Source organism: Xenopus laevis, chromosome 1L, assembly GCF_017654675.1.
Source record: "Xenopus laevis strain J_2021 chromosome 1L, Xenopus_laevis_v10.1, whole genome shotgun sequence".
Taxonomy (NCBI): domain Eukaryota; kingdom Metazoa; phylum Chordata; class Amphibia; order Anura; family Pipidae; genus Xenopus; species Xenopus laevis.
This window is the reverse complement of record NC_054371.1, coordinates 26,122,394-26,148,326: the sequence shown is the minus strand read 5'-3', so window position 1 is coordinate 26,148,326 and position 25,933 is coordinate 26,122,394. Positions and strand designations below refer to the sequence as shown.

Below are 25,933 nucleotides of genomic sequence, written 5' to 3'. Positions count from 1 at the left end.
GGTTATGTAGTAAGATGGTCTGAGATATCCTTATGTCAGGAACCCGTAGAAACCAGAGGATCAGCATATAGGCTGTAGGCACACAGACTGAAGGGCTCTACGCAGGCTGATAGTAGCCAAATACTTCAGCCTGCATGCCAAAAGCCTTAGCTTCAGCTGCCTAGAGCAGGCACAAATGTCTGGTTGCTGTTGGTCACTGGATTGGGGCAAACTTTGCTAATATCTATTTATGACCCTGTCTCCCCCAGGGACTTCATAATCAGAAGCTTATATTAGATATTGCCAGGTACTTCTAGTTTAGTGATCCTTAACCTATTGATTGGAACCTAAAACTGGGTCCCCAGAGAAGGCACTCTCCAACCGTATCAACTACCTGGCTGCCAACTTGTAGTTCAACACAAAAGAGTGCACTTTTATCAAGGGTCGAATATAGAATTCATGTTGGCTTTTTTTTTTTTGTTAAACTCCTGTGAACTCGAAATTCGACCAATCGAAATCTATCATTAAAATCACATTTTTATGAATAGGATCAACCCGAAAACTCGAATTGAGTTGAGTTTTTAAAACTCGATTCGAGTTTTTTGTCTCCGAAAAAAAACTTGTATGTCAAGAAGGCTGCAAACATCACCAAATTGATCCCTGGACCTCTCCCATTGACTAAGGCTGGAACTACACGATGCGTCTTCTTGAGATCCGACGCAATGAGAGGAAACTGATGCGACGAGACGCGATGAGAAGAAACGAATGTTACGAGACGCAAACGACAAAAATAAGGTAATAGAAATGTCGGACCTTGTTGCTGCGTGCATCTGACATGACTGTCAGATGCGACCGCGCAATGTTGCATCTTCATCCTACAGTCGTGTCATGTCAGATGCACGGAGCAGCAAGGTCCAACATTTTTTTTACCTTATTTCCGTCGTTTGCGTCTCTTAACATTCGTTTCCTCTCATCGCGTCGGATCGGACCAAGCCGCGTGTTTCAGTCCTCATACAGCAATTCGCCAGGTTTTAGGTGGCGAATAGCTGAATTAGAGTTGTCGAAGGGGCAGAGTATGATCAATCTCGAAAATCTAATTTTTTTTTTTAAAAGTCAAATTTTGGATAACTCCCTTGTCGAATTTGACAGTTTTGGCCATTAAAAAACTTGAAAATTTGACCCTTGATAAATCTGCCCCAAACAGTAGACAAAGTCCAGCACTCTCAGGGTTTAAAAATCCAGTAGAAATTCTTTATTGGAGTGATTAACGTTTCGGTCCACATCACAGACCTTTATCAAGATGATCTTATTTAAAGGCGTTGGAGTTGCCTCCAACTTGTGGTGGTTGTTCTACCGCTCAGTAGTGAGGAACACAAAGCAACATGTGCCCTGCTCTAGATATCCCCAGCATTGTATGGGAGCCTCTTAGGCTCATTTCTTATAAAAAAAAAAAAAAACGCTCAATTCTCACCAGCTCTATATTCTCACTGCAATAAAAGGGTTAATCCAGAAACGCGAGGCATGGTGCAAGTCATGATGTGATTACTGTGCATTGGCCGTGCCTCTGAGCATGTGACTCGCTGGCTTCATACAGACTTGTGCCGTTTCCAGTTTCTCATCCCATACAGCACAAGTGTGTTCTTTGGCCAGCAGCATATGTGCATTGTAGTGAAGGGCAAGTATGCTGAGCTAATGCTATAACAGAAAGGAAAATGGCAAATAATTAAGCTAATGGCTTCCTCGGGGACAAATGCGAGATTTAATTAGCGAGGCAGGAGCCCACTATATACTAAATATGGTGAATAACCTGCATTATCTTTGCATTAGGACGAACCTTTCATGCCCCTTATGTCAACACTTTCTAAAGAATAATAATAATAATAGGAGCAGCCATACTGATTACTGTAAGAAAGTTCACGTTCAAAGGGCCAGTACCACCAGGGTGAAACCATTTTCTTGATATTTTAAACTGTTTGTCCACACTTGAGAATAAAATATTTCATGGTGCGTTAAGATGGCCATAGACGTAAAGATAAAGTCGCACAAAAATCAGTATAGTATGATTTTTGGACTGTGTGTGGATTGTCCCGACATGGCGATCGGTCGTTTAGTTTATCAGACAGGTTAAAAGATATCTCTGCGTGTATCTAATTATATCAATGGGAGACATAACTCTCGTATGATTGCTGTCAAGGCCAGAACATCGTCTGATTTGTTCTTTTAATACTTTATTTAATCCGAATGGTTAGTGGCAGATGGGAAGATTGCGACGTACGATCGTTCGTCAGATATGATTCTAAAATCTTAACGTCTATGGCCAGCTTTAGGGTTAGGCCACACTGGTCGTTTTGGGGAGATTTGGTCGCCTGGCGACTAATCGCCTCGTCTTTGCGGTGACCAATCTCCCCAAACGACTTCCCTGAAGACTTCCCTGACTCTGCGCCCGGCTAAAATGAACAAAACGCCGTTGCAGAGTTAGGGAAGGCGTTTGGGGAGATTGGTCGCCGCAAAGACGAGGTGATTAGTTGCCAGGCGACCAAATCTCCCCAAAACGCCCAGTGTGGTCTTACCCTTAGTGGGTGTTTTTGGGGCTGGAAAGCACCCTCACCTGCATTATTTGCATTGATGTAAAGGGGAGCTAAAGTGCGAAAACCATTCTATTGTAAGCATCTGTTATCTGCTATGCAATGCCCTATGGAACACTAAATGGCTATGCAATGCCCTATTGAACACTAAATGGCAGCCCCCCCTAACTGCTTAGGGATGTATTTACATAAACTACACTGGAGCTTCTGAAACAAACACACTTTTCCCAGTGCAGGGTAACAGCCCTTTCAGATTCAGGGAGATTAGTCGCCTGGCGACAAATCTCCTCTTCTTCGGGGTGACTAATCTCCGCAAACTGCCTCCCGCCGGCTAGAATGTAAATCGGCTGCAGGATGGCACTCAGAGCACTTCGTTTTCCGAAGTCGCATAAAATTGCCTCACAAGGAAACTTCAGGCGACTTTGGAAAACTATGGGCAATTTCGGAAAACGAAGCTCTCCGAGTGCCATCCAGCCGGCAATTTACATTGTAGCCGGCGGAAGACACTTCAGAGAGATCAGTCGCCCCGAAGAAGAGATTTGTCACCAGGCGACTAATCTCCCCGAATCTGAGCATGTGCCCTGACCCATAAAAGGGTTCTTCAGCTTTGAGTTAACTTTTAGTATGATGTAGAGTGAGACAATTTGCAATTGGTTTTCATTTTCTTTTTCATTATTTGTAGCTTTTTGTGCAGCAGCTCTCCAGTTTACAATTTCAGCAATCTTATTTGCTAAGGTCCAAATTACCCTGGCAACCATGTACTGCTTTGAATAGGAGACTGGAATATGAATAGGAGAGAGCCTGCCTGGAAATCTGTTTTTTAGATGGGGTCAGTGACACCCATTTGCAGGCTGGACAGAGTCAGAAGAAGGCAAATCATTTAAAGAAACTATAAAACATAAAAATAAAGACCAATTAAAATGTTGCTCAGAATTGGCCACTCTATAACATAAAACTTATAGGTGAAACAACCCTTTAACCCCTTGCACATACTGTAATGACAAACAGTGGCCAAATTATGTTAAAGACTTAATTAAATGGGTTGTTACTGTGATGACGGAGTGCCACTAGGAGTAAAAGGGTTAACGTTTCCCCTTCCTGCAGTGCAGATGTGATTATACAGCTTCCCTTATGTATGAAATATTATTACAGACCCCAAACAAACCAGTCATATACAGACTGAGGACTCACCACTACTACAGCTCACAAGTCTCCTGCTGATTAAATCTACCACCCTGGGGACTACATGAACAGCAGAGTAATGCGTATATATCTTTCCCCTGACCTCATTGCCAGTTACTATCACCCCTTTGTTAAACAGCCTTACTCATTAATGTTTGCCCTGTTAAACTACAGCTCCCAACAGCCCCTGCCAGGCTGATGCTGGATCATGTGAACTATTAAAGGGGATCTATCACGAAACTGAAAATTTAATACAAGCTTCATCTTGCTGAAATAAGAAACTTTCTAAATATAATCAATTAAAAATTCTGTACCGTTTATGAAATAATCAAGTTATTCTTCACTCTCTCCCTCTGATAAACCTATCTCTCTTCATTCTGTCTTCATGCAGTAGGTGGAGTCAGTTTTTGATTGACAGTTAGGTCAATTAAATCCTTTAGGGGGGAGGTTCATCCTTAACCTCGGTGCTCACTCTTTAAAAATAGCCATCTCTGATGGAAATCGTGTTTCTCTGCGTGCAGGGTGTTTGCCAGAGTCTGTTATTTTGTTACATTTTGTTTGTGCTAGAGTTGGTTATTTGAGTTATTCTGCTAAGAAAGTTGAAAAACATTTTCTTGTAGGTGTGGAAAACTTTTTCTTTCTTTTTGTCTTTTTCTTTGAATCCCCCCCCCCCTTCTTCATCTTCTGTACCCCTGATACTTTTTGATATTGAAAACGTAATAAAAAGAGATTTAACAAGAAAGGGAGCCCCCCCCCCCCCGAACAACGTATTAGACCTTCCTGTCAATCAATATCGGACCCAGATCTCGGCATTACGAGTGACCGGTTGTGGAGAGTGAGATACTGAAGTGTAACTTATTTCTTAAACCGTACAAAATATTTAATTGATTGTATTTAGTAAGTGTCTTATTTCAGTGAGATAAAACTTCTATTAAATTTTCATTTTCGCGATAGATCCCCTTATACAATCGCCGCAGGAATAGTTGAGGTTTGTATGGCTGCAGGATGCCAATCTTCTGTTTATAATAGAAACTAAATACCTGTGCCGTCAGTGGGACATTTCTACAAAGGTGCCTAAATTATTGAAACACTCTAAACCTGATCTGTCACGTTATACCCGGATCAGCTCGGTGTTCCTTACAGCCGAACAGAGCCAACCAATTCATTAGGCACTCGCCTATTTTGTTTCCACTCATTAACCCAGACACTGGCTGTGGAAAGTAGCTTTTATTTATTTATTTTTTCTACTGTTTCCGATGCACTCGGGAGTTGCCATGCAGCTTCATTGTTTCTAATCCTTTTAAACTGGGGCAATCATAAACCCATTAATAATTAAATATAATAATAGACGGGGATGCGCCAGCCCAACCGGAAGGCCTGTTCTAAGCTGCTTTTTCCCCAAAATCACTGTAAGAACCTGGAGGAATTCACAGCAACTTTAATTCAGAAGATTTCACCAAGGATTTAATACCTGCAGCTTTTCATCCAATCCAGGATTCGGCCTTTTTCAGCAGGATTCGGGCGAATCCTTCTACCCGGCCGAACCAAACCCGCATCCTAATTAGCATATGCAAATTAGGGGTAGGAAGCGAAATTGCGTGACTTTTTGTCACAAAACAAGGAAGTAAAAAAAGTTTGCATATGCAAATTAGGATTCGGTTCAGTATTCGGCCGAATCTTTCGTGAAGGATTCGGGGGTTTGGCCGAATCCAAAATAGTGGGTTAGGTGCATCCCTAGTTCAGAGTTGTTAAAGTATTCCTCCTACTGACCCCTGTTCTAATTGGGGCATATGGGTATCAGTGCTGTGAATATAAATATATATAATATGCATCGAATCCAGTATTCGATTTGAGATTCAGCCAGGATTTGGCCTTTTCCAGCAGGATCGTATTCACCCGAATCCTCGTGCCTGGCCAAACTGAATCCTAATTTGGACATGCAATTTAGGGGCAAGTAGGGAAATCACGTAACTTTTTGTCATAAAACAAGGACGTATAAAAACCCTTTTTTTTTTTTTTTTTTTTGCAGATGATAATTAGGATTTGGTTCAGTATTCGGCCAAATCTTTTATGAAGGATTCAGGGATTCGGCCAAATCCCAAATAGTGGATTTGCTGCATCCCTATATAGAGAGAGAGTATCTATCTGTCTATCTTCCCAGGGGACTGAGTAACTAAAGGGGACTGGGCTCCCCCACTCCACAAAAGTTTTTTTTGAGTCCCTCCTGGAATCGAAGGTGACCCGTTATCCCCCCCCCCCTTTGTCTTCTGTTGGGGGTCCATAGTTATGCCATTGCTGGGACCTAATGGTTGCTTCTCTGCAGGATTATGTGCATCACTTTTATATTTTTATTAGTAAGGGGATGGAGCGGGGCATGGACTCTGAACTAATTTGGAGGATTTACCCATCTAGATAGATAGATAGATAGATATAGATATATGTTATTTGTATCTTATCTTATTCAGATTATATGGTGGAATCCCTGCATAGATTGTGAAAGAGAATATATACCATGTCACTTCCCTTGCTGGACTATAAAAAGCGTTATACTTTTACACCATTGTTTCACATGGCTTGAGAAAGAGCCCCTTTGGCTCAAAACGTCGCTGTTACAAATGTGCACATTTATGGTGATGTAACTGTATAAATTATTTATTACAAATTTTTGAGCATTATTGGCGAGTGCTGTTCATTATTCGAATCCTATATATATAAAATTTATTACACAAAACCCATGAATATCTTGTAAATGATATCCTTATAAATGGTGACTAGTGACATCATCAGTTATAAACGGTGAGTAGTGGTCATTTTTGTCACATGACTCACTAAAACGGGTGTATTATAATAAATAAAGTACCCCTTGTTGGGAAAATATGAGGATATTAGAAGTAAACTTCGAGTTCCATGACCTGTATAAAAGTACTCGGCCTTCGGGCTTGTGCTTTTATATGGTCATGGAACTCCTCAGTGACTTATGATATCCTTATATTTTACAATAGGGGGTACTTTATTCACTATATAATAGAGAGGGCACAGACTGATGTGAATCTCTGCATAGCACTGTGGAATATTTAGTGATTTCACAAATAAAAAAACAGGTTTCAGGCTAATCAAATCGGAATCCTTAAAATCACATGACTTTTTGTTACACCAATAAGGAAATTTAAATTTTTCTCCTTGCAATTTGTATTTGATTCAGGATTCAGCCGAATCATAAAATAGTGGATTTGGTGCATACCTAACAGGCAAGCATGGGCAAGCGTGTGTTTGTAATGTTTACATAGATTGCTTTAAATGGTCCGGAAACTGTTTTCCTTTTTGTAAATGCCAATGATTTAAGTGGACAAACAAGTTGGGCAGAAAGTCTGTACTGAAGCCAAGTGTGATGTTATTGTGAGGCTGGGCTTTAGCCAAACGCCTTCTCCTCCCCTTGAAGGGTAAATGAGAGAAAAAACTGCTTTGGCTAGAGCACAGAAATACTCCCAGCATCCGTTGCAGCTCCACTGGGATTGTAGGAGTAGTGTAAGAGTGATAGCCCCGTCCATACTCTGCCGAGTCTATGTGACTTACTGTATATATAGTATAGCACATATAACTCATAGGAATTAACAGGGAGTAGGGTTGCCACCTCGCCGGTATTTTAAAACACCTGCCAAGGCCGGGGCTGGTATTACAAATTTACCGGCAATGTAGCTGCCATTAAATTTTTAATACCCTTAAAAAGACCCCTCGGCCCGCCCCCATTCCCCTGGAAACGTAACTTTTTGTTCTCCGTCTTGAAATCTCCACGCTGCGTCCCGCCCCTTTTACATCATGGCCCGCCCCTTTTGACAACACCCCCACCCCGTTTTGTTCCCGCCCCCCCACCAGCCGGTAAAAAATTTAGAAAAAGGTGGCAACCCTACCAGGGAGCAGATACTGGCCTCCTGTTAGATAATTAGTGTATGTTTTCTCTGGGAAAGTGATTATAATTTCACTTATGAGCTGCTATATATAATTTTTTTTTTTTATACATTTTCTATTCTAAAAAGGAAACGGACCTTTAGCTTGCTGAAGCAATGCAATTTACTCAGTGTATTGTCACATGTCCCCAGGGAACTGTAGCATGTCTGATATATACATTCTGTTAAAGGATCAGTAGGAGGGAGTAGAGGGTTGTACTGTGTCGGTTATATAGGGAATATAATATGAATTTATGTGCTAACATGTAGGGATGCACCGAATCCACTGGGGGCTGAACCCCCAAATCCTTTGCAAAAGATTTGGCTGAATACCGAACCGAATCCAAACCCTAATTTGCACATACAAATCAGTGAGTGGGAGGGTAAAAGGGAGGCGCAGCTAAAACTTTTTTTACTTTCTTGTTTTGTGACAAAAATCACATGATTTTAAGGATTTGGATTTGGTTTGGCCAGACACAAGGAATCCTGCTGAAATCTCGAACCAAATCCTGGATTCTGTGCATTCCTACTAACTTGAAATTGTTTATTGATATATGAAGACAAGCTTTCAAAAGAAAAATACATCTCTTCATCAGGTGTTTACATAAGGTTATAATTTCTGAAACATTTAGTGAAGTTTTTATTTATATATTTATAATACACAAAAGCCATGAATATCTTGTAAATTATATCCTTATAAACGGTGAGTTCTGATGTCATCAGTTATAAACGGTGAGTAGTGATGTAATTTCTGTCACATGACTCACTAAAATTTGTGTATTATAATTAATAAAGTACCCCCAGTTGTAAAATATGAGAATATTATAAGTTACCTCGGAGTTCCATGACCTGTATAAAAACACTCGGCCTTCGGCCTCGTGTTTTTATATGGTCATGAAACTCCTCGGTAACTTATAATATCCTTATATTTTACAAGAAGGTGTACTTTATTCACTATATAATACACAAAAGCCATGAATATCTTGTAAATTATATCCTTATAAACGGTGAGTTCGGATGTCATTTCTGTCACATAACTCACTTAAATGTGTGTATTATAATAAATAAAGTAGCCCCAGTTGCAAAATATGAGGATATTATTGTAAGGAAAATAACTAACCCTGGTGGTCTAGTGTTGCGGCGGGGACGCCCGCCACGCCGCTCCTCCTCTCATGTGCCAGGTTCTTCTTAGTGAGCGCGCGGCGCGCACTTCCGGGTTTAGTAGGCGCATGCGCGCTGGCGTGATGACGTCTTCGCGCAATGGCGCGAAATTTAAAAGTTAAAAGGGACCTTCCTGCTTTTTCTCATTGCCAGTGATAGGATTGTATTTCCTGGTACTCCTGAGCCTTGTGCTATTTTGTCTGTTATCTTCTGAACCTGTTTGATTCCTGTTGTGACTTCTGCCTGGCTATTTTGACTATTCTGACTTCTGTATGTTGACCTTTGCCTGCTTACGACAACTCTTCTGTTTAACCCCTTGATTGATCACCCGGTTTTGACCCTTTGCCTGTTTTGACGATCCTTGATATTTGCCTGCCTCGACCCAGCCTGCCTGACTACGATTCTGCCTAATCCTTTTGTACCGTGACCTTTGGCCCAAAAAGACTTTGCTAACAGCCGTGCCCCCTTTTTTTATTAGAAGTTACCTCGGAGTTCCATGACCTTTATAAAAACACTCGGCCTTGAAACTCCTCGGTAACTTATAATATGCTTATAATACACAAAAAACATGAATATCATGTAAATTATATCCTTATAAACGGTGAGTAGTGATGTCATCAGTTATAAACGGTGAGTAGTGATGTCATTTCTGTCACATGACTCACTAAAATTTGTGTATTCTAATAAATAAAGTACCCCCAGTTGTAAAATATAAGGATATTAGAAGTTACATCAGAGTAACATAATAACATAATAATATCCTTATATTTTACAAGAGGGGGGGTACTTTATTCACTATATATTATACACACCCAGACACAAAATATGCATAAAAGCAGGGATCTGCCATGGACATGTGAAATGAAAAATAGCAGAGACCCGAATAAGATAGAATGAGATAGAATACGAATATGTTGTTTGTCTTGCAAGCACTTGGGTACCAAATATACAGTCTGGATATCCAGTAGGGGTATGTGCCATGGTCATGTGATGCCGTCAGGCCCTTTGAAATGTCCATGGTTCACACTGGGAAGGAAGGGGGAGCCTGGGGGTTATAGATTATAGTTACTCATGAAGGTGTTATCCACTTCACTGGGTGTCAGACTTTTCCAAAAATGTATATTCCCCCACTTTTTTGTACCTAAAGTTCCCCATATGTACAGTGACCGTTAAAATGTGCCCCCACTGGACATTCTGTCTACTTGTTTTAACTCTAAATCTGTGCCTTTATATGCCCCCCCCCCAAATACAGTCCCCAGTAGTGGGACATTTCAGGCATATAATTAGTTAGGCCACACTTAAAGGAACACGTACAGTAAACAGTGTTTTAAAGAAATGACAATACAATGTAGTGTTGCCCTGCACTGGTAAAACTGATGTGTTTGCTTGAGAAACACTACTATAGTTCATATAAACAAGCAGCTGTGTAGCAATGTGTGTGTAGCAATGGCGGAAATCAAATAAGACTATATGGCACAGGTTAAATAGTGGATAACAGATAACACCACTATGTTCTACAGAGTTTATCTGCTGTGTAACCTGAACTTTTTCTCCTGGAAGTCCTAAGGCAAAAATCGGACTGGCAGGCCCGGACTGGCAATCTGTGGGTTCTGGCAAATGCCAGAGGGGCTGCTATAAGGTGCCATAGAAAGTAACTATTTAATGGGCTGGTGTGGGCTGATTGGGCCTCTGTGTGGGCTGATTGGGCCTCTGTGTACCTGAAATGCCAGGGCTAGTGATGGGCGAATAAATTCGCCAGGCATTAATTTGCGGCGAATTTCTGCGTTTTGCCACAGGCGAATAAATTTGCGAATCTCCAGGTGTCAATTTCTGATTTTCACAATTTTTCGTGAAAATGTCTGATTTTCTTGATTTTTTTCGTGAGACTTTATGATTTCACGATTTCCCAGCAAATTTTCGGGAAGCGAAATGGGAGAAATTTGCCCCATCACTAGCCAGGGCCTGTTTAAATTCTCAGTCCGGACCTGCTCAAAGGTACTTCAACCAATACTACAGGGAGATGTAACGAAATATATTCCCTTGCTCTTATACAAGCCTTCACATATACTCTTGTGTCTCCACCAGAGGGCAGTAGTGTTCTCAGGCTGCAGCGTCCTATGGAGGAAGTAAATACAGCAGATAAATCAAAATGTATGGGCTTCCCCATGGATACACTATAGACTTGCCTTTCTACTTTCAAAACAAAGTGCTCTGGGTAGCTCCATATTTTTGGTTTATTTTGTATTTTTGTGTAGGGTTTTCACCTTCACAAGAAATTGTAATTGCAGGCAGGCATCAATCCGGAACACCAAAGATTAGAATCCAGGAGCCAAATGTTTAAATAATACAAAAGATTTTATTTTACACTATGTAAAACATTATGTATAAAAACAAACCTACGCATTTCGTGTCACCAAACCAGAGATATTTAAAGGAGAAGGAGCCAATTAGAAGTTAATTAGGTGTTTGCAAAGCCAACCAATAGGCTTCCATATGTCATTACCTCTATTGGCTCACTCATACACACTAGACACTATGTAAAAAATACAATGTAAATAGTAATACATAACACAATGCAAAAATAATAGAAAAGGTTTCATTGGGTAAAGCAAGAGATGGCAAAATCAACGTTCAACCCAAGTGGTTGTCTGGTCCCTAAATTAAAAATCCGTAATTTTTTTCAATAGATCAGAAGTTCTTTTACCTCCTCCAATGTTATGAACAATGTTATCAATTCCTGTTACACTTAAGAAGGACACTATTGTTACATTCCGACCGGAGTTCAGCAGTTTTCTTTATAATATTGAGTACAGGTTCCCTAATTCTGTTTTAAAGTTTACGACTAGTTTGACCTACATATTGCAGGTTATTGCAGGTTAATAAATAAATGACTACATTTTTAGTATTACAGTTAATATAATGTTGAAGTTTATGGGTCTTGTTAGTAGCAGAGGAAGTAAAAACTTGTTTCTTTATATATCTACATGTAATGCACCTATTTGATCTACGCTGTAAGTTGCCCTTTACGTTTAACCAGGTAGCCTGTTTTTCTTTAAATCCCATAAAACTGAGTGTAAGCTTGTTTGCCAAAGTTCTGTTCTCCTTGAAACAAATTTGTATCCCTTATTAAGGATTTGTTTCAATATATGATCTGATATCTGAGATAACTAAAATCCTGTTAATAATCTTTTTATCAGGGCATCACTATCCTTATTATTAAAATCATTTCTGATAGGGCTAATGTTGCCCATATTGGTTCTATATCTTTTAAACAAATCACCTCTATCTATTTTTACTGCTCTCTCAAAGAGTATACTGTATTTATCAATGGGATTTCGAAAGGCGTATTTATCAAAGGATGAACTTTCACTTTCACCCATTGATAAATACTCTTTTAAAAATCCCATACAAATTAATGGAGAGTGGTGGAATTTCACTCTAGAGAACTTCACTCTTTGATAAATATACACCAATGGCTCTATTCAAAATACTGGAATTGTATCCCTTCTGTGACGATCTTTTATGAAGGTCCTTGGATTCGGCAATGAACTCATCATCTTTTGCCACCTTGCTTTACATGCGGTTGCTTGGCCGATCAAACCATCCCTAAATCGCTACATCGGCACCTGGGCAATAACCTGTGGCAGCCAATCAGATGTTTGCTTTCATTGTTCCATCTGCAGCTGGCTGAAAAAGGCTTCTCGCTGATTGGTTGCTATAGGTGACTGCCCAGGTGCAAATTTGGCCAGTGTTTCTAAATAAGCCAAGTGTTTGTGGAACACCCCCAAATGCCAAGAGCTAGACTGTTAGTTGCTTATCTGCATCTGATACTCTCACATATGTGTGTTTACTTTAAGGGTAAGGGCACACGTGGAGATTCGGGTAGATTTAGTCGCCCGGCAACTAATCGCCTCTTCTTTGGGGCGACTAATCTCCCCGAACTGCTTCCCTGTGTCTTCCGCCAGCTTTAATAAAAAAAAATGCCTGCGCCAGTGCACTCGCGGCACTTCGATTTCTGAAGTTTCCTCACGAGTAAACTACAGGCGACTTTGGAAATCGAAACATCGCGAGTGCATTGGCGCAGACGTTTTTTTTTTATTGAAGCAGACAGAAGACACGGGGAAGCAGTTCGGGGAGATTAGTCGCCCCCAAGAAGAGGTCGTCGGGCATCTAAATCTCCCCGAATCTCCAGGTGTGCCCTTACCCTTAGGGGATAATTGTCAGGATTTTTAGGGAATTTTTCTGTGGGCTGATTTGGCTATGGGAAAGCACCTCCTGCAGCCCCAGCGTTACTGTATCTTCCTTGTAGCATTGCATTCCTCCCTGGCACAGACCTATGTTATTTCCTGGGGCGCTAGCTCCCATATAACAGGATTAATATTACATTACATTGAATTATGTTACATTTGTGCCATTCACAACTCTTTTATTTCATATTGTGCACAATAAATTCCTTCAGCTCCTCTGTGTGACCTTTGGTGGAACTGCCTTGGAAATACCTGTAATTCAGTGATTTGGCTACAGATAAGGAGCCACAATTCCATACACAAAAGCTATTCAGGTTTTAGTTCCTTTATTTAACCCATTCAGTGCCAGGGGTCCTTTTTTAATCTTGCTGCAGCATGGATCACCCTGCATAAGTGGGGAACCCGTAATAGAATTATAGAGTGGTCCTTTTGTGCCGGCTCCCTAGATTCTAAAAGGGTGATGGTAAGCTATATGTGAAAAATGTCTCTGCTCTTGCTCTCATTGGTCGTTCATGCTTGGTTGGCAGGTATTGGATTTTCCATTGGGCAGGGCTAAGGCTTTGCCCCTTTGTGTGGGTCACTGGGGTGTCAAACTTTGTGATCCATAATCTGTTGTCAACCCTGCCTTCTCATGTGTGTTGCTATAAGGTAAACGGAGCTCAGCCTGCAGTTCCTGCTAGTAAAAGGTACTGAGCATTATATTTTATAATCTGGAACTATATCTGTATTGTCCTTCCCCGGGTCTGTTGAGAATTTTTTCCACCATTCACAAATAAAAAACCTGCCTCTGGTTGTGAACCCTATGTAGAATCCTGTTGAAGACTTGCAGAATGTGGCAGGATTCTGTATGCAGGGCTCTGATGCATTTCCTAGAGATATCCCTGGTTCATTTATGTGTTTATAGCATGTATATATTATTCCAAAAATATACTTTATTATGTATAAAATATATAAAAACAAAACAATAAAATAATCTTTCAGTTGCAAGGCTTTTAAAGGGGTTGGTCGCCTATAAGTTAACTTTTAGTATGATGTAGAGAGTGATATTCTGAGACAATTTGCAATTGCAATAAACGTGGAGCATTTGGTTTTAGATGGGGTCAGTTTCCCCCAATTTGAAAGCTGGAAAGCGTCAGAAGAAGGCAAATAATTAAAAAACTATATAAAAAAAAAAACTAATGAAGACCAATTGAAGTTGCTTAGAATTTGCTATTCTATAGCATACTAAGGGTAAGTCCACACTGGGCGTTTTGGGGAGATTTGGTTGCCTGGCGACTAATCGCCTCGTCTTTGCGACGACCAATCTCCCCAAACGCCTTCCCTGACTCTGCCCCGGCTAAAATGAAAAAAACGCCGGCGCTAATCACCGTTCGTTTTCTGAAGTTGCCTCATGAGGAGACTTCAGAAAACGAATCGGCGTGTGTGATAAGCACCGGCGTTTTTTCATTTTAGCCGGGGCAGAGTCGGGGAAGGCGTTTGGGAAGAATGGTCGCCGCAAAGATGAGGCGATTAGTCACCAGACGACCAAATTTCCCCAAAACGCCCAGTGTGGCCTGACCCTAAAAGTTCACTTAAAGGTGAACCAACTCTTTAAGAGATACAATTATCTATACCTGTATAAAATGTCTTTGAAGGCCCCTCGCTGGTCGGAAACCTTCTATTTTGCAGCAGTGACCAGAATATGAGCTTGTTAGAGAATCATAGAATTTGGCTGCTGGGGAATAAAGAATGGGTGTACAACAGAACATTAAATCCATCACAAAATTGTTTTGATCTGAGCTAAATTTAAAATTTCACATGGATTAACCCATGCCGAACCCCTAGATGTGTGTATGTGTGTCTTCAAGCGCTAGTGTGCCTTAAAGTGGAAGTTCCGGTTAAATTAGCTGTTAGTATGATCTAGGCAGTGATATATTGTGACAGTTTGCAATTAGTCTTTATTTTTCATGGGTTTTCAGTTATGTAGCTGTTTGTTCAGCATCGGCAGCTCTCCAGTGTGGTGTTTCAGCTGCTACCTGGTTTCTAGAGCCTTATTTTTCCCTAGCAACCAGGCAGAGGTTTGAAAATGAGACTGGAATAAATATAGGAGGAGGCTGAATAGGAGCAATAGTTTTTTGCCCTCTGGTGTCAGTGACCCCCCATTTGAAAGCTGGTAAGAGGAAGGCAAATAAGTCAAAAACTATGAAAAAAATAAATAATGAAGACCAATTAGAAAGTAGCTAGGAATCGGACATTCTATAACATACTAAAAGTTAACATAAGGATGAACCACCACTTTAAGATACAATTGATATCATGCCAATCTGGCTTCTTTGTCTTGATCATTTTAAACACTGAATGGTGGTGGGCACCTCTGTGAGTTGCTTCACACTGTCTATCCTCAGTAGGACAGTAAGTAGCCCAGGGCCTGTAAATATTGTTCAAAAAAACATACCAGCAATAATTACTGGAAAACCTCCCGGCAGCAAATCTATAATTAATTGCCCTTAAAGGAGAACTAAAGCTTAACTAATGCTCTCCATCTTCTTTTCTGCTGATTGACTGCACATGCTCTGTGCTGCTGTCACTTACTGAGCTTAGGGACCCACTCACAATATACAGTACACATAGAATAGAAATGTCACAATATAAGGCTGATTAGTAATAATACAGATAATTACTACATGGCAGCACAGAAACCAGTGCAATTAGCATCAGAATTTAATAATCAGTCCTGTAGCATCAGCTTATATTACAGACCAACCTCATTTTCTGCTGTATAATTAGTGACGACCCCTAAGCTTAGCTTCTCAACAACTGCTCAGAGCCAACTGATCATGTGAGTGTCACAGACACTTTCCAAGATGGTGACCCCCTGTGACAAGTTTGAAGTCCTGGATCATTGCTGCTATTGACAAGCTGAAACTTTAGGCTGGTGCAATAAGTTCACTATATAAAATATGGCATTTTTAGCCATTTTAATTTTTAGGGTTTAATTCTCCTTTAAGCTGTTGCATTTGGATACTGTACCACTGTCCTTTTGCCTTGTAACTAGGAATGCAGCCCTGGTGCTTATTGTTTCAGGGTCACAAGTAGGGTTGCCACCTGGCCGGTATTTTACTGGCCTCGCCGGTAAAAATGATGGTTGATACCAATGTTATTAATAGGGAAAAAAGATAAATATATAGGAAGGCCGGTATTTTTTTCCAGAAAAGGTGACAACCCTAGTCACAAGCAATGCTTCTCTGGGCCTCCTACAGCTGCAGATTAGGGTCCTTAGATACCGTTGCCAAAAGCCGGCACCAGAGATAAGCTGAACGAAAAAGACACCATACAATTATAGTCCAGCAGTTATCATGTTATCAATTGGTAGAATCCAACTGCTCAGTGTTCAACTGTAAGAACAGTCACACTGATTCATTAGATAGGGACATGCCCCTCGTTTTCTTCCAGATTGTTTGTGTGGCCCAAGGGGAGATCAGCATCATCATGGCGGCTCCTCTACATGCCAACCCCAGTCTATACAGCTGAGCAACATGTTGCCAGTGCCAGGCTTTTTCTACCACCTCAATCAAAGTATCCCCATGTTCCATTGCTGGGTTTTTTGCTTTCCATTCATTTTAGCCATTGTTTTTACCCTTCTCTCTTTACTGTAAACTCCCCTTTGTCTGCAGGTCAAATAGTCCCTTTCACAAGGTTATGCTTATCTGTGGCTTCCCAGTAACACAAACAATGGAGCCAGTGTTTTAGCAGACAATTAGTTCTTCCTTTGATTTCTGTTTTGCTCTTGTATAAACACAAACTAAACACAAGCTAAATGAAGGATGGCTGTAATAGTTACACAAGAAAGGATAGTGTGGAATTTGGAGACACGTGCTACTTGAGTAGGTCAATCGGTGGCCTCTACCAGTGAGATGTGTCCCCCCTTCCTATTAAGATACAGCACTATTGACAGTTTCGTTACTAGAATTGGAGATAAATATCATATGGTAATCAGACATTTTGTTTTCTAACTTTACAGGGGACTGTTAAAATATAATTGCAGATTTCTATGATTGCCAATTGGTTTCTATCAGCAATTTATCTCCAAAATTAGTAAACTGGCCCTTTTGGTCTTTCTGTGGAAGGATGTGGTATGTAGGTACATAGTAATAGATCATGGGCTCTATTTTGGCAGCTAGAGAAACTAGGGCAGGAGACCTTGTCAGGCCACAAACTCAGGGCCAGAGGCCTTTGTCTGACAGAGAACATGGGGCTGGAGGAGTCCTCTGGCTGACGGAGAACATGGGGCTTGGAGGACTTTGTCTGATGGAGAACATGGGGCTGGAGGAGGCCTTTGGCTGATGGAGAATATGGGGCTTGGAGGACTTTGTCTGACGATAACATGTGGCTGGAGGAGCCCTTTGGCTGACGGAGAACATGGGGCTGGAGGAGGCCTTTGGCTGACGGAGAACATGGGGCTGGAGGAGACCTTTGGCTGACGGAGAACATGGGGCTGGAGGAGGCCTTTGGCTGACTGAGAACAAGGGGCTGGAGGCCTTTGGCTGACAGAGAACATGGGGCTGGAGGAGGCTTTTGGCTGACAGAGAACATGGGGTTGGAGGAGGCTTTTGGCTGACTGAGAACTAGGGGCTGGAGGCCTTTGGCTGATGGAGAACATGGAGCCTGAGGAGGCATTTAGCTGACTGAGAACATGGGGCTGGAGGAGGCCTTTGGCTCACTGAGAACGAGGGGCTGGAGGAGGCCTTTGGCTCACTGAGAACGAGGGGCTGGAGGCCTTTGGCTGACGGAGAACATGGGGCTGAAGGAGGCCTTTGGATGACGGAGAACATGGGGCTGAAGGAGGCCTTTGGCTGACAGAGAACATGGGGCTGAAGGAGGCCTTTGGCTGACAGAGAACATGGGGCTGAAGGAGGCCTTTGGCTGATGGAGAACATGGGGCTGAAGGAGGCCCTTGGCTGATGGAGAACATGGGGCTGAAGGAGGCATTTGGCTGATGGAGAACATGGGGCTGAAGGAGGCATTTGGCTGACAGAGAACATGGGGCTGGAGGCCTTTGGCTTACAGAGAACATGGGGCTGGAGGAGGCATTTGGCTGACTGAGAACATGGGGCTGGAGACCTGTGGCTGACTGAGAACATGGGGTTGGAGGCCTTTGGCTGATGGAGAGTCTCCTGGGATGAGTAAGGAGTGTCCAGCCCCCACTGTCCAGTCTCTCTTTTCTTGCAGTGAATTATTCACTGATTGGCGTACACCTTAACCATGTTTCTCCTCTAAACCGGTTAGTCCGCCTGTCAGATTTTCCCATGCTTTGCCTGTCATTTCTTATTGAGGTAACACTCATTTGCAGCAGGCCCGGAATCTGTGGATTCTGGCAAATGAATGAATAATTCACTGCAAGAAAGAGAGACTGGACAGTGGGGGCTGGACACTCCTTACTCATCCCAGGAGACTCTCCATCAGCCATAAAATGCCATAGAAAGTCACTATTTAGTGGGCTGGTGGGGAGCTGATTGGGCCTCTGTGTACTTGGAATGCCAGGTCCTCTTTTGAATCCCAGTCCAGACCTGATTTGCAGTGATTGTTGATCTTTGGAATTGTAGCTCAACTTCCAATTGATGACTGTTAAAAATTATGCTCAATGGTAGCATTTCACTTGTCCCGTTGCTGATCAATTACAGCCTTGTCTTGTCCAAGAATCCAAGAAGATGCAGGCAGGTACATTGGCTTCTGACGTGTGAATGTGCTAGGGATTGATGTCAACTCCATTGTGGCTGCGACCAACTGTGGCTCCAAATAAATAAAGTAATAAGGAAAGTAGGGATACACCAAATCCAGAATTCGGTTCGGGATTCAGCCAGGATTCGGCCTTTTTCAGCAGGATTCAGATTTGGCCAAATCCTTCTGCCTGGCCGACCCAAATCCTAATTTGCATATGCAAAACAAGGAAGTAAAAAATGTTTCCCCTTTGCACCCCTAATTTGCATACGCAAATTAGGATTCAGTTTGGCCGAATCTTTTGCGAAGGGTTCGACTGAATCCAAAATAGTGGATTCGATGCATCCCTAAAGGAAAGAGAAAAAAAATCCATAGCACTGACTGAGGCTGATGGGAATTGTAGTTTAAAGGGATTTTTATGATTTAGTTTTTATTTCTAAATTACACTGTTTACAGTGCAAATAATTCACTCAACAATAAAAAACTTCATTCCTGAACCAGCAAGTATATTTTTAATGTTGTAATATTGGTGAATAGGCACCATCTCCGGTCATTTTGCCTGGTCATGTGCTTTCAGAAAGAGCCAGCACTTTAGGGTGGAATTGCTTTTTGGCAGGCTGCTGTTAATGCAACTGTTCTCAATGTAACTGAATGTGTCTCAGTGGGACCTGGATTTTACTATTGAGTGCTGATCTTATATCTACCAGGGAGCTGTTATCTTGTGTTAGGGTCAGGGCACATACTCAGATTTGGGGAGATTAGTCGCCCGGCGACACAAGGAGACTTTGGGCAACTTCGGAAAACGAAGTGCTCCAAGTGCAATCCCGCCAGCGATTTACATTCTAGCTAGCGGGAGGCAGTTCAGGGAGATGTCGCGGCGAAGAAGAGGAGATTTGTCGCGGGGTGACTAATCTCCCTGAATCTGAGCGTGTGCCCTGACCCTTAGTGAGCTGCTATCTGGTTATCTTCCCACTGTTCTGTTAGGCTGCTGGGGGGGGGGGAGGAAGGGGGTGATATCACTACAACTTGCAGTGAAGAGTGACTGAAGGTCATCGGACTGGGGGCAGCTGGGAAACTGACAATATGTCTAGTCCCATGTCAGATTTCAAAATTAAATATAAAAATAAGCTTTTTTGAGAAAAGGATTTCGGTGCAGAATTCTGATGGAGCAGCACTATTAACTGATGCATTTTGAAAAGAAACTTTGTTTCCCATGAAAGTTTCCCTTTAATATTTTCCATATAGCTGAGCTTGTGTACTCGTGTTGCAACCCTGTATCTTTTCTGGTTGTTTTTAAAAAGTCAGTAAGTCCCTGTGTGTTCAGCCTGCAGGCAGGGCAGATCACACACAAGATATGATAGATAATTATAATATATCATAGAAGGAATGTGGGCCCTGCTGTAGAGGGAGTGTAATGTGAGCAGCGGAGTGCAAGGTTTCAGTGGGTGTGCCACTCACTCAGTGAACTAATGTAGCCTTCCCTGTTGATACAACGACCAGAGTCCCTTCCTTTTCACTCTGAGCTTAAACAACTACGTCCAGCAATGGATTGCGCTCGGCTCAGCAGGACTGGAGTGTAACCGATCAAACCCACTGACCTGTAGTGAAGAGACACCCGGCGTTAGACATGGCTGCTCCCTCTCTGCTGCTCATAGTAGACAGGTGTGTATGGAACGGGAGGAACACGAGATCCCGAATTGTTACGTTGAACAACTAGTAGCTGGGATTGTGTGTAAGAGTGTAGAATCTCTGCTGCACTCTGTCTCTGTTCAGTCAGGATTTAAAGGGCAAGTTAAGGTTTCGGTGCAATAGGGAACTGAGGATATCATTAATGGCAGAGTTTAGCAGAGCAGTCTGTCTGTGCCATAGAGCTGGCTGCTAAAATGGTGCTTGATTCTAATTTTATTAATAGAGAATGGGCAGTCATACTAAATTAAAAGTATCATTTATATAGAGTTACAGATACGCAGCCTTGTGTTCTGGGGGTTGTAGTTTTACAAGAGCTAGGAGACTTTTGTACTGTAGGTGTTTTTTTCACCTCTTTTTATTTGGATTTCTTTATACAGTTGAAAACATATTATTCAACGGTAATAATGAATTATTAACATTAGGGTAAGTTGCAGAATACACCTGTGAATCATACCAATAGCAATAGTGAAAAACAAAGCAAATTTAAACGTTGTGATTTAAAGGACAAGGAAAGCCTAAATAAAGAAGTAGGTAGAAATGTTGTACATTATGTTTTGTGCTTCTGTACCAGCCCAAGGCAACCACAGCCCTTTAGCAGTAAAGATCTGTGTCTCCAAAGATGCCCCAGTAGCTCCCCATCTTCTTTTCTTCTGATTCACTGCACATGCTCTGTGCTGCTGTTTCTTACTGAGCTTAGGGGCCCACTCACAATATACAGTACACATAGAATAGAAATGTCACAATATAAGGCTGATTAGTAATTAATACATATAATTACTACATGGCAGCACAGAAACCAGTACAATTAGCATCAGAATTTAATAATCAGCCCTGTAGCATCAGTTTATATTACAGACCAACCTCATTTTCTGCAGGATAATTAGTGACGAGCCCTAAGCTTAGCTTCTCAACAGCTGCTCAGAGCCCACTGAGCATGTGAGTGTCACAGACACTTTCCAAGATGGTGACCCCCTGTGACAAGTTTGAAGTCCTGGATCATTGTTGCTATTGACAAGTTGAAACTTTAGCCTCGTGCAATAAGTTCTGTATATAAAACATGACATTTTTAGCCCTATTCATTTTTAGGTTTTAGTTCTCCTTTAAAATATAGACATGTGAGGTCTAACATTCAGAAGTAAAAGGAGTTGGGGAGCAACACTAACATGAAAATGTTCCTGGGGTGCCAAATAAGGGCTGTGATTGGCCATTTAGTAGCCCCTATGTGGATTGTCAACCTACATTAAGACTCTGTTTGGCAGTGCACCTGGTTTTTATACAACCAAAACTGGGAGCAACATCCAAGAGGTTGGAGAGCAACTTGTTGCTCACAAGCTACTGGTTGGGGACCACTGGTGTAGAATATAACTGAATTTTTTTTCTTTTGTCGGGTTCTAGTTTTCAGGAGAAGATTTTCGATTTGCAGTCGAACTTTAGCATTTGTGTATATTGTCAAACCTGTAGCTCATGGCTTCATTTGTGTTGTAGGTGTTATTTTAATCTCATGCGTTTTGCTGTTGGGCTTGTGAAAGTCCCTCGGATGCATTGGAGGTGGACAAAAATGGTTATGGAGGGACCCCTGCAGATGTGCTGCCCAGTAATTGGCGTCCCATTCAGGAGACAAGCAGGAGGGCACAGATACCATGCGCCATGCACAGCTGATCCTGCAGCTTTGTTACTTGTCACATTCCAGCAAAAACAGCTGCAGGGATCAGTTGAAAGGGGATACAAACCCAAAATATGTGGCATGGAATGTAATTCAACTCATGAACTCATAATAACAAATGTTCACATTATCTGTAAATGTTCACTCCTGGTGTTTAGTTCACCCCTAGGGGCAGAGACACACATGGAGATTCGGGGAGATTTAGTTGCCCGTCGACAAATCACCTCTTCTTCGGGCGACTAATCTGTGCTAGAATCTAAATCGAGGGCGGGTTGGCATGAGCGATTCGTCTTCCGTAGTTGACTCATGAGGTAACTTCGGGTAACTTCGGAAAACGAAGAGCTCCCGAGTGCCATCCAGTGGGCGATTTTAGATTCTAGCCGGCGGGGAGATTAGTCGCCCAAAGAAGAGACGATTTGTCGCTAGATGACTAATCTCTCCGAATCTCCACTAGTGTCTCTGCCTTAAATGTTAGGAAGCTCAAGTGTGGAAGCGTCTGTTGTTAAGGTGCGATGTTATGAAATTCCTGTGTATTGTCAAAAGCCCCAGTGATTTGTCTGCGCTTGCACAATCAGCTGGGAGCAGGCACAGAGAAAGAGAAACTGTCAGCATTTTTCAATGTGTTCTTGTTGGCAGTTTGTTTGTTTGGCCTTTTGGCTGTTTGCCCAAGACCCAGGTCTCTGTTCCACCGATTCTGTAGGTCGGGCATGAGCATGAGAGTGGCCCCCAGATATTTAGTGCTGCCATACTTATAAATGTATAGGACCTGTTATCCAGAATGCTCGGGACTTGGAGTTTTCCAGATAACAGATAATTTGGATCTTCATACCTTAAGTCTATTAGAAAATCATGTAAACATTAAATAAAGCCAATAGGCTGGACTTTGCCTCCAATAAAGATTAATTATATTAGTTGGGATCAAGTACAAACTACTGTTTTATTATTACAGAGAAAAAGGAAATAATTTTTAAACATTTGGATTATTTGGAAAAAAATTGAGTCTGTGGGAGTCGGCCTTTTCCGTAAATCTGAGCTTTCTGGATAACGGGTTTCAGGATAACAGATCCCATACCTGTATGTAATTAAATGAGATTTAATTACAGCCACAGTCCTTGTCATTTAAAGAGATACCGTCGCACAATTTGCCTCTTTAATTGTCATTCCATATGTTTTATATGCAAGGTTTTACTGGCGGTGTATTATTCATAGATCTAGAGTTCCTGCCATAAAGCAAGGGGCTTCTTCAGTTTGGCAGAAAGGAAGCACTAATTTCCCCCCCATTATACGCTGCTTTATGGCAAAAGTAGGGATGCACCGAATCCAGGATTCGGCCAGGATTCAGCCTTTTTCTGCAAGATTCGGATTCGGCCGAATCCTTCTGCCTGGTTGAACAGGATCCTAATTTGCATATGCAAATTTGGGGGCAGGGAGGGAAATCGCTTGACTTTTTGTCACAAAACAAGGAAGTAAAATGTTTTCCCTTCCCACCCCTAATTAATATATGCATAGGTTTATTAAGTCTACTAGAAAATCATGTAAACATTAAATAAAGCCAATAGGCTGGACTTTGCCTCCAATAAAGATTAATTATAACTTAGTTGGGATCAAGTACAAACTACTGTTTTATTATTACAGAGAAAAAGGAAATAATTTTTAAACATTTGGATTATTTGGAAAAAAATTGAGTCTATGGGAGTCGGCCTTTTCCGTAAATCGGAGCTTTCTGGATAACGGGTTTCCGGATAACAGATCCCATACCTGTATGTAATTAAATGAGATTTAATTACAGCCACAGTCCTTGTCATTTAAAGAGGTACCGTCGCACAATTTGCCTCTTTCATTGTCATTCCATATGTTTTATATGCAAGGTTTTACTGGCGGTGTATTATTCATAGATCTAGAGTTCCTGCCATAAAGCAAGGGGCTTCTTCAGTGTGGCAGAAAGGAAGCACTAATTTTCCCCCCATTATACGCTGCTTTATGGCAAAAGTAGGGATGCACCGAATCCAAGATTCAGCCAGGATTCAGCCTTTTTCTGCAAGATTCGGCCGAATCCTTCTGCCTGGTTGAACAGGATCCTAATTTGCATATGCAAATTTGGGGCAGGGAGGGAAATCGCTTGACTTTTTGTCACAAAACAAGGAAGTAAAATGTTTTCCCTTCCCACCCCTAATTAATATATGCATAGGTTTATAAAGCTCATTGAAATGATTCTTATTTTGTACACTGTGCTTGTGTAGTTTGAACCTTGTCATTTTAATCACATAAAGAGTGATATATTGTGTGCTGGGTTTAGTTAATCATCCAGCTGCCTGTTGCTCTCAGTGAAGCTCCAACTCCTTCCTGGGTGCCTGTTGCAAAGTTCATTCTTGGATGTGTCTGTGCGGTGAATGGGGGGAAAGTCTGCTACAAGATAATGCTGAGATCCAGGTATTGTATTCTACTGATATGGGAGCATCTGATTAATCCAACCCCATTCACCCCGCTCACAGCCCAATCCAATTTAGTCACACTTATATTTTCACACGTATTTTTTATTTACACTTTTCTTTCAATGGGGACTCACAGCTGGTGAGTTGGCCAGAGCCTATTGTGTATATTTGTGTATATTTTGTATCACCTTCCAGCCCTGACACTGATTGTGCACAACCAGATTTCCCTCTGATAGGACTGTAAACCCTTGTGATGAATAGTGGGCATTTAGGGTAGCGGCACACTGGGCGATTCAGGGAGATTTAGTCACCTGGCGACTAATTGTCTTGTCTTGTGGATGTCTGCACTTCGTATTCCGAAGTTGCCCAAAGTTTCCTCGTGAGGCAACTTCGGGCGACTTCGGAAAACAAAGTGCCGCGTGTGCTTTAGTGCAGCCAATTTTTCATTTTAGCCGGCGCAAGACAGAGGGAAGGCGTTCGGGGATATTGGTCGCCGCAAAGACGTGGTGATTAGTCGCCAGGTGACTAAATCTCCCCCCGAATTGCCCAGTGTGCCCCTGCCAGGCTACTGAATTGTAAGCAGGCATCCACATCTAGTGGGCATTTAGGCTCATGCGTTGGATGAAGGCATCTATAGTTAGTGGGCATTTAGGCTACTGAATTGTAAGCAGGCATCCACATCTACTGGGCATTTAGGCTCATGCGTTGGATGAAGGCATCTATAGTTAGTGGGCATTTAGGCTACTGAATTGTAAGCAGGCATCCACAACTAGTGGGCATTTAGACTACTGAATTGGAAGCCGGCATCCACACCTAATAACTAATGAATTCAGATTCACATTTAATGTGGCTTAGAAGCCAGTGAATTCTGCATCAGAATGGATCAGCCCTGTTGCATCAGCTTCTGTGATGGATAAACCTCATTTTCTGTTTGCATTTCCAATGACCCCTGAGCTTAGCTTTTCCAGAGCACACTGAGCATGTGCAGTGTCACTGACGCTCAAAAGATCGCTTAAATGGGACCTGTCTCCCAAAAACATTAGTCAAGCAAAATAAACTTTAATTACACTATATAAAGTATTTGAATCTTGTTCCTAGATGGTGAGCCCCTGTCGACAATGTTGATGGTCTGGATTATTACTGTTATAGGGCTGCTGGACCTCTCAGCTGGTTCAGTAAGTTCATGACCAAATACTGCATTTCTAGCCATAATTAAAGGCTTTAGTTCTCCTTAATCAAAACTCCAGTAGACTTATCATTGAAAGAAGAGGAAGCGACGGACTATGGGGCCGCATTTAGTAGCTTTATAAACAGATTAAATAGTAAAGTTACTTTTCAGCTTTTTGGTTGATTT

General features: G+C 41.8%; 1 protein-coding gene across 5 annotated transcripts in view; it reads left to right on the top strand.

The window, feature by feature from the left end:
- tbc1d14.L (TBC1 domain family member 14 L homeolog) overlaps positions 1-25,933 on the top strand; it is a 73,996-nt gene that overhangs the window by 12,668 nt on the left and 35,395 nt on the right. Inside the window, exon 1 of one of the 5 annotated variants that reach the window (XM_018228518.2) lies at positions 20,262-20,457. The exons of 3 other annotated variants lie outside the window; for them this stretch is intronic. In XM_018228518.2, the coding sequence (XP_018084007.1) occupies positions 20,423-20,457 (35 nt within the window). In that variant the 5' untranslated portion in view covers positions 20,262-20,422. Of the gene's footprint in view, positions 1-20,261; positions 20,458-24,460; positions 24,578-25,933 lie in introns of those variants that run through there. One more of the 5 variants, XM_041587789.1, reaches the window with a different exon arrangement.